Source organism: Branchiostoma belcheri, unplaced genomic scaffold (assembly GCF_001625305.1).
Source record: "Branchiostoma belcheri isolate BF01 breed outbred unplaced genomic scaffold, Haploidv18h27 scaffold16, whole genome shotgun sequence".
In the NCBI taxonomy this organism is placed as follows: Eukaryota; Metazoa; Chordata; class Leptocardii; order Amphioxiformes; family Branchiostomatidae; genus Branchiostoma; species Branchiostoma belcheri.
In genome coordinates this window covers 359214-368944 of record NW_017803046.1, presented here as the reverse complement: position 1 = coordinate 368944, position 9731 = coordinate 359214, and the positions used below count along the sequence as shown (strand labels likewise).

General features: G+C 42.8%; 1 protein-coding gene across 1 annotated transcript in view; it reads left to right on the top strand.

The window, feature by feature from the left end:
• The window catches only part of LOC109466128 (contactin-associated protein-like 3B), a 49356-nt gene that overhangs the window by 29663 nt on the left and 9962 nt on the right, over positions 1-9731 (top strand). Inside the window, exons 19-24 of the mRNA XM_019763767.1 lie at positions 1347-1592; positions 4212-4358; positions 5505-5681; positions 6090-6221; positions 6714-6920; positions 7354-7439. Coding sequence (XP_019619326.1) covers positions 1347-1592; positions 4212-4358; positions 5505-5681; positions 6090-6221; positions 6714-6920; positions 7354-7439 — 995 coding nt within the window. The remainder of the gene's footprint in view (positions 1-1346; positions 1593-4211; positions 4359-5504; positions 5682-6089; positions 6222-6713; positions 6921-7353; positions 7440-9731) is intronic.

The following is a 9731-nucleotide window of genomic DNA, read 5'->3' as shown; positions in this document are numbered from 1 at the left end:
GTCTGCTTGTAACTCTAACGAGTCCTTGGAACAGGTGAGCAGACGGTAAACGGCAGTGTCGTCTGCAAATAGACGGGAGGTAGAGGAGATTCTCTTCGGCAGGTCGTTAATGTAAGTAATGAAAAGGCACGGTCCCAACACCGTGCCCTGTGGGACGCCCGATCTCACATTCACAGAGCTTGACTGGACACCATTTACTACTACAGCCTGCTTGCGGTCACTGAGAAAACTCGCTACCCACTTATTTGTGCGTCCTCTAATCCCGTAGTGGTCTAGTTTGTGTACGAGAAGACTGTGATTCACCCGGTCGAAGGCTTTTTGAAAGTCCATGATGATCACATCTGTTGCAACTCCTCGCTCCATGGCTGAAGAGACTTCTTCAGTAAACTCGAGGAGCTGAGTCTCACAGGAGCGGTGCTTGCGAAAACTGTGCTGCTGTGTCGATAAAATGTTGTTCAGTTCAAGGTGACTCATTATAGCACTGACTAAGACGTGTTCGAGGATTTTGGCAGGAACACTGGTTAGAGAGATAGGGCGATAGTTGGACGCCTTGTAGTGCTCTCCCTTCTTGAACACAGGGGTTACCAGTGCCTCTTTCCAGTCTTGGGGTACTTGGCCTGTATTTAGTGACGACTGGTAGATTGTGGTGAGAATAGGGGCTAGTTCTTTAGCAAGTTCTTTCAGTACACGTGGAGTGATGCCATCTGGGCCAGCTGCTTTGGTAGGATTCAGACTGGCCAAGAGTTTCTCGATGCCACCGGAGCTGATCGTGATGTCGTCCATAGAGGGGTAGTCTTCACGCGAGTCGGGCAGTGAGCACCGGGCTTTAAACTCTGAAGCTGTATATGTGGCACCTTCACTAAATGCAGTATAGAACTGTCACCATATACATGTATGTAAATGTGTTTGAGTAAGAATTAACAGAGCAGACAATGTCCGAAGGTAAACATTATGCATTAGCTTTGCAAATGTTACTTTTCTAGTTATGTTTAAACATATTGTTTTTGCTCTGTTTCTTCTTCTTTTTTTCAAACTGTCAAATTATATTCAATGACCTTGAGCAGACGACTGTCACCATGGTAACAGGTGCTGTAGCAGACACCTTGTTTTGGGTTACATTATGTAGCAGGGCAGAGCTGGAGAGGGGCTGGTCACCATATATTATTTCTGAGTGTAGGAATAAACAGAGCAGTTATTTGCTAGGCCATATGAAGGTAAACATTATGCATTTGCTTTGAAAAATAAAATGTTACCTTTCTAGTTCAGTCCTTATTAGGCTTACCAATCATGATCATCAAGACACAATAAAGCGTCATCTAACTTATTCTTTGCCTTTAACTTTTAAGACATCAACTTGGACTCGGCGACCTTCTTGAGGGAAGATGCGTTCCTCCTTTTTGAAGAAAGTCAGAACTCGGTCCTGTATTCGGGCCTCAGATTCGGCTTCCGAACATTCGCGCCCGACGCCGTCCTCATGTATGCACACGACCACTTCAACAACTTCGTGCAGTTGGAGGTGAGAGGTGGAGACACACTGACAGTCAGCTTCAACTCGCTAAATGAGATCAAAGAGTTCACAGTCAAGGTCGCAGGTACGTCAACACTATACACAATTATCACGCGTCTGTAACTACATGAGCAACATACAGTTTCCCTCAATCCTAACTTATGCTGGGCCGGGCCGGGCAGTTCAATTGACGAACAATCAACAATTAATATCAATAACATACGCAAAAAGTTCCCATTATTAATTTTTCAATTTTTGTGTGCATTGTTTCTTTTATGTCATACTTTTCGTTCCAAGCCCCGGTTTGGAAATGTGTCCCCAGCATTAGAGGCATCCAATGTAATTCCAGGCTGGCAAAACTGGATTTCCAAAGTCAATTTTCTGGTCATTCTTTTAATGTAGTAAGTTGAATTAACCCTATCCCATAGCATACTGATATCTGTGAGGCAAAGATGTTAATGACGGGAAACGGTTGCTTGTTTTGTATCGTACACCGGTTCCAGCTATTTATCTGTGGTAGCCAGAAATTGAAGAGACGCTCTACGTAACTTGTTTTGGGGCTATTTCAAATGCTCCAAGTATGTAATGATGCGAACATGTGATAACAAGTCCAGAATATTTCTGCCGCCCTGAAAATGCACTGGATGCCTTTAATTAATAGTAAGTGTACACATTCAACATGCAATGGTCGGGGGGGGGGGGTTCTGTTTTATCACTCAGTTGTCAAATTAATTATGGAGCTAGAAAAGGTTGATCAGCTCGAAAAATGTCCCTTGCAGGGGTCCACAAAAAAGACTAGCATCGGCAGGTTTTTCTAGGGTCGGTCGGGAAACAGGAAACACAACATTTTTCCTAGGCCTTATCATTGTGTGGTGTATCTGGTAGTGGTACTGTATGCAATCTCCAATGGTAGTTAGTCTCAGATAATTATAATAGTCTTGCATTATATTCTAAAGCAACCTTTCCGACTTCCTTTTCTTTTTTTCAGCGTCCCACATCCTGCATGTATAAACTTATGCCAAGTCACGCCAGTCTTTTGTATATATCTTAAGTCAGATAGGTCAACTACCTTGTCGACACAAGAAACGATTTTGCAACTCCCCACAACAGTCGAAGGCGCGAATAATTTCTCGTTGGTGACCCCAGATGAAACAGCGCCTCGCCTCTGGGCAAATACATGTCTCATAATATGTCAGTTTGTCGATACCGCTTCTCGCCATGTATCGACGTCGCAAGTCAAGACTCATTAGCAACTCTTATAGGCTACGGCAAGTAATTTTATGGATGGCATCAGCGCGCGCATTGATTTTCGAATTCGCCTGATTTGGGGGGGGGGCAAGAAATTTTGTTGCCCTCTGACAGTGGTCAACATGCCGAAAATGGGCAAAGATGTCTGTTGTCATGTCGGAACATGGATGGCAGATAAATATGAAGAGAGGAGACAAGACAAGACTCTGCTTCAATGTTCCGTCTTTTACTTTGATGCAGTGCTTATTTTTATTCATTCTTAGTGATATTCCCACTGAATCAAAACCATTTGTACAATGATTGAAAACTTTTATTCTTCAGTGGCAAGTGCCTTCAGTGTTGTAATAGTTGTCAGCGAACTTTTGATTTAACACAATTTAATTGTTAGCTATCATTTATAGTTAAACAAGGTTTATGATATCAAAGTTTGAAAATGCAGGAATTTTGTTTTCTTGGCCCGCCTTGTTTTTTTTCGCCCTTTCGCATTAGATTTGGAGTCTACGGAGAATGCCATCCATAGAATTGACTTGCTGTGGCCATAGCGACTCTTAGCAACGTTATATTGAAGCTTTTACCGGGCCTGCAATAAGTGGTAATTACTCGGGCCGTGGGCGGCTGGAACACCTGAACAGACACGATCACGTCTGCATTCACCACGTCTTTACCTCGTTACTGTCTTTTTTCACACAAACTTCAGTTTCCCACAGTAGGGGTTCTCATTTCTAATGGCGCTGACTCCTAACCCTGGAGCTGCATCTGAAATGACGGATCACTTTGGTCACCAAATGGTGGCCGTGCGTATCCCTGGATGTATGTGGGTAACAAGAGCCGACCATGTGTTTGTTGTCTGGGCTGCCTGTTACCGACTGTCGCGAAGAATACCAAAACGCATGAATTTGTGTCTTTTCTGTCTGTACCGAATGTCACGTATGTCACATTCTGTATCCTTCATATATATATATAAAAACATCAAAAGTTTCTGTGCAGTGTATCTTAAGTAGAGTTAGAACGTTTGGAAAACTTTTGAAGTCCCTTCTGGAAAGCCAAACGGTACCGGTCGTGGCCCATGGGGTGATCGGAGTGCACGTTGGATCTATCTAAGTCTCAGTTAGCGCCGCCTACCCACATAACTCCGCATTGCACTAAACAAATTCAAAACGAAGCCAGTCATTTCTTTACGATGGTGGTAAATTTTCAAAATCAGTTTTCTTGTATTTTTTTTTTGTATCGTGGGCAGGTTTTATCTATTTATTGGTGGTACCCAAAAATAAAGAACCGCCTCACTTAGCTTGCTTGTAGACTATTTCAACCGATTCAAGTATGACGTCGAAAATGTGCGGAGAAATGTCACTAAACTTCAATATCAAACAGGTTTCCTCATCCAGTATATTTTTGTTCTGACACCTTAAAATTACATTGGATGCCTTTTACCTCTGTTTGATAATACTTTTTTTAGGCATCTCGTCTGGCGAATGGGTTGATGTCATCATATCTAGATCAGATAACTACCTTAACATTGCTGCGAACAAGACCAGAGAGAGCGAATTCGCACCCGTGAATCTGCTGACAGTCTACAGCCAAGATCCTTTCCCAGGCTACAGTGGTGAGTACCTAGAGGCTTAAATGTTTCGCTGTCGTCCCGCCTAGTCTCTACCAGGCTTCGGGGAGCGGCTGAAAAGACAAGAAATTGGCCAAATAAATAGTTTAATAATGCCAAATGTTGTTTTCGATTACCCGGCTAACCCTAGGACAAGATATAATATAGAGTAAATCCCTACCTACTGACCTACTTTTTTTCAGAACGAAAAACAAAACGTTATTTTTCCTGGGCCCAACCACAGCGTGGGTCCCGCTAAAGACCGGTAGCCTCTCAACATTGCCTGGCAAATGCCACAAAAAATTGGTTCACGCGGCCGCAGATAAAAGGATTTATGCATCCGCATCATGTTCTTTTATACGATTTTTCTTCAATGAAAAACAGTATACCTTCTAAGTCTAGGTTTTTGAGGTAAGAAGCATTTATTGCCATGCAGGTGGTGCATCCAGGCCACAGCGATTTGGCTTTAGGGTTTACAGTTAATCTCGAGTTTTTGTTTTTTACTTGTCGGACAGGAACTGAAGGATAAAGATTGGTACAAGTGCCAATGCACGAAATCCTATCTTTAAGCTCACATTAAAGCTTGCGTATTATAGGCAGACGTACGTAAAGAAATTGGACATTTATGCATGCTTTAAGGCTAGCCTGTGGGCAGCCCCCAGGATCGCGATTTAGTCAGGCTTGCTTTAAGAACGGATTTTGTGCAGTAAAGAGTTTTCAAGACAGACTACTTTTTCATCAAACGGATAAGAGTGTTTCTACTTGAGTTTGATAGATTGAATTCGCTATCGTCTTATCTGTACGTGTTATTGTAGCCTAGTTAGTTTTCGGGTTCTTTGTGGACTAAGAAGAACATACAGTGGACACAGGCATGGCCGGTACACACGGATGGAGCGGTCTCTTTGTATTATTTCACAGTTAATCTCCAAGCAGATTCTGTGGGCAACGTGGGGCGGCCAGCGGTTACAGGAGACCATGTGGCCAATGGATACAGGCAGCCAAATTATAGACTGCCCTTGCCCCACAGAATCTGCTTGGATAGTAGGATTGACATACTTGCCACAAAATCTCCAGTAAACGTCGGCCTCTTGCATTACACATCAAAGTGGTGATTTTTCACACGCCTTACATTATGATCCTTTTGATTTACAGAAAGCATTAGACCCGAACGTCCGTCGGCGCCACCTGCCCAGCAGACAAGGGTGTACGTAGGAGGCGTGCCGGCGTCGATGTCTGCGTCACGCCGAGGGCTGCTGGGCTGCATGCGGGGTCTGAAATTCGGTCGTAATGACGTCAAAAGTCTCGCGAGATTAGCCGAGAAAACAGATGGTACGTACCGGTCCATCAAACGAACAACACGCTAAATGTTGATGTCTTGAAAGTTCATCTGTGCAATGGTAAGAAGTCATCATGATGCAAGTTTAAACAGTAATTTCCAGCACTAGAAATTTTGACCCAAATTTTAGATTGTACAACTCCAGTCTTTGTCAAGGAATGGACAATCCACCGCTTCTGTGACGTCACGTTATGCAAATGACACATGTGACTTGGTTAGTAGTGGATCATATGTTCCAGCAAGGATGTAGATTTTAAGCTCCTTGGTTACAGGAAGTCTGTGGCGCCCCCCGTCGTTAAAAGTACGTCGACGTTGTGTGTGATATTGATGATCCCTTCAAAATGTACTAGAACACTACACTGTTTGAAATACAGTATAACGTTGTTTATTTTAATTTCCAGGCGTTAATAGTGGGTGTGTAGGTACGTGTGACGCTGGCCCATGTAAACATGGCGGCCTCTGTGAGGAACAGTGGACGGGATTCAAATGCAACTGTGAAGACACCTCTTACACGGGTCCAAACTGTACCAAAGGTGAGTCCAAGTGCGATACCTGGATTCAATGAAAAGCTTAACTTTTGAAACATAACTGTACTGCTGGCTGCATTAGGAATGTTTTGCCAAACCGAAATAGGTTGTCGACTATAGGACAATAAGTACCCAATATCAGTTCAGAAAAGTACAAGGAATAGTCATGGCTTTAAGTACCAGAGTTATCAACCAAGGATTGAGGTGTTCAAAAATTCATTCTTCCTAGAACTATCGCAGAGTGGAACTCACTGTCACCAAGTACAGTAGGGCATTATCATTAGATAGCTTTAAACAATGTTTAGAGTTAGATGTTCAAGAGTTACGTGTAACAAGTCATTCGGTGTAATGTAGCCAGCTGCCGCCGTGCCGGGTGTCTGCGAATCTGGTGTGTTACGCCGAAGGGCGGTTATACCGGCTATGTAGATACAGATACAGAACTTCTCATATTTTGGCAGTAGATTCTGATGCATTAAATCACGACTTGTTTTTCTGCAGATGTTGGAGCCATGTTCTCAGGAGGCACAGTCATCCACCATCATGCCAACCCTACAGTCAACTCTTACAACGCTAGCCTCGCTTTCGTTTCCCGCCAAGCTGGCGTGCTGTTCCATCTGTCCAGCTACAGATCGTCCAATGCTGTCGTCATCAGTCTGCTGCCGACGGGACAGCTGCAGCTGCTAGTGGACCATGGATCGGAAAAGAGTGAGGAGATACTTAGAAAATTTCATCTTATAAGAAGAAATTGTCATGGTCTCAACCACAAAACCGCAAACCAATACGAATATATTTTAGAAACTAGAAGGTAACATTTGCAAATCAAATGCATAATGTTTACATTCGCATATGGACTGCTTTGTTACCCAAACACATTAATATATATGGTGACAAGAGTCTAAATCCCTCTGCTATAAAGTTGCAACATGATGCATCCAACACTACTTACGTACCATGGTGACAGACGTCTGGTTCAGGTCATTGACCTTATTTATTTTGAGAAATAGAAGAAGAAACTGAGCAAGGTAAACATAAATAGGCGTAGACGTACCAAGGTCGATTATGATGATTCTAAGGTAGAGTTAAGTCGTGTAGTTTGGTACTAGTTGATGGTCTTCATTCAGTCTTCCTCACATGACAGATACGATCAACACCAATGGGAGTTTGACGGATGGAGTCAGACATTACATCCGGTTCCGGGGCACGAGGGACTCAGTTTTAATCAAGGTAACTCAAATATTTCGTTAACAAAATGAGTTCATCAGTTCTTACATGACTATATGTCACGAAAGTTCATCTGTGTTGGCAGTTTCATGTCTAAAGCTAAAACCTTTATTCAAACACAAGAGATTGTTCTCACCTAGGGCTGTCGACCAGTCCCTCTGGTCTTCTTCAGTAGACTGACCAAATGAGGCTTGTCACGTGACAAGTCTTACTGGGTCAGCCTATTGAAGAAGACCAGAATGACTTGTCGAAAGCTCTAGGTGAGAACAATCCTTGCTTTGGAACACACTTTTAACTTTAGACGATCTTTTACATGCGATGTTTATGAGGGTGTTCTGGGACATTGTTATTTCCAAAGGTGGACGATCATGACGAGATGACGTCATCTGTACCGGTTCACGTGATGTTCAATGAATTTGACGTGGCCCAGCTTGGTGGGTTTGTCAGAACTGATCCACACGTACATGTGGACGGCTTTACAAACTTTACTGGATGCATGGCAGGTATGTTTTCCTTTTGTTTATACCCACCCACCTATTTCACGTGAACAAAAGTGCCTGATTGGCAATGCTAATAATGGACAAACTGCAGAAATGCGCTAGTTGTTCGACTCTTTTAAGTTTTATTATCAGAAAAAAAGTACTCATCAAACTTATATAAGCATTCATGTCGATCATGCTTAGACAAATGTGCCAATACGAAGTTAAAACTTGCACGAAATTCAATCTTTACGTATTCCTTTTAGCCAACGTTTAGGTACACACGTAAGGAGAAACGGAAACTTAAAGCATGCTTTATGATATGTGCAACGAAGGTATTTTCTGTGGCGTTTGCAAACCATTTCTAACCTACAGGAGTTAAAATCAACGGTTTGCCCCCGCTGGAGATTCTGTTCAACCCAGAAGAGGACCCGCTGAAGAATGTTGTCACCATCTCAGGCCCGACCAACAACGCCACCTGTCCTGGCGTGGCACCGAGGGACGTGGATGAAGTGGGTAACTGTTTAGTAAAAATCCTAAATTACACAATTTTTAAAGGGGTGTGTGGTAAGACTGTAAGTTGATGTCCGTGGGCATATATTTAATGTGCACACCTGCCAGATTTGATTTGGTGTTTGATACTAGCGCTCTAGAGCCAAAAACAAATAAAAAAAAACATGGGAAAACAATATATTCCATCCATACCACGGTATGGAGTGAAACATAATTAAGTGTTGCGGCACTTGAAACTGATGATAGTAAGTTCTATATAACTATAGAACAACATAGTGATGCTGCGATGTATTCATTTCAATGTTATAATGATATCATATTTGTATTGTGACAACACCATATTTCACTGAACGTTGACATCTCTGCGACCTAGGTCTTCACGTTCCCGCCATGGAACATTGGTCCAGCTGACACGGAAACATACTCCGCGCAGGCGCAACAGGGTGGTAGTTCTGCAGCAGGTAAGCCCAGTCGGTCTGTTTGAGCTGTATATTTTCATTATTACCTCCATGAAAAATGGAGGTATTTCTTTTGATACGTGTGTGTGTGTGTGTGTGTGTGTGTGTGTGTGTGTGTGTGTGTGTGTGTGTGTGTGTGTGTCTGTGTCTGTGTGTGTGTGTGTTCGTGTGTGTGTCTGTGTTTCCGCATGACCCTTAGGCCAGGTTGTAATGTATATGGTTGGGTTCAGTCTGTCCAAGAGGGAGAAAATCATTAATCTACATCTGGTAGCACTCACTGTTTTCACAGGTGTTCTTCATTACATAACCTCCTTGACAGCTGACAGTTGGTGTTGTTTCCCTTGCACTATAAAGAGAGACTTTTATACACCTCGGTGAATGAGAAGAGGGCACAGTCACCATCATCCAAGATCTGAATATTTCGTGGAGGCCTAAGGTTTCCTAATTATGGCTTCACCAGACCACGAAGTGGTCTGGTGAAACCATATTGTTTTCTCTGATGTTTCTTCTTCTCCTCCTTCTCCTCCTGCCATTTTTTTTAAATGGATTCAGCTTCTTCATTTTGGGGCCTAAGGATCTGAAATTTGGTATGGAGGTACAGTGGGCAAATTCCCTTAGGCGTTTTTTAAATTTTTGTGATACAGGCTTTTAGAATGGTTTTATTTGAGTTTTTTGGCTGTATTATAGCAAATGTATTACTGTGTCAGTGGGCAGTGTTAACCACATTTGGCATGAGTCATCACAATGGAATGCAGGGCATCAACCAATAGGCATGCAGCTTTCCTCTCTTCTTCTTGCTGATTGGCTGTTGGGATTTAACTTGATTAACACCTGCACAGACCATT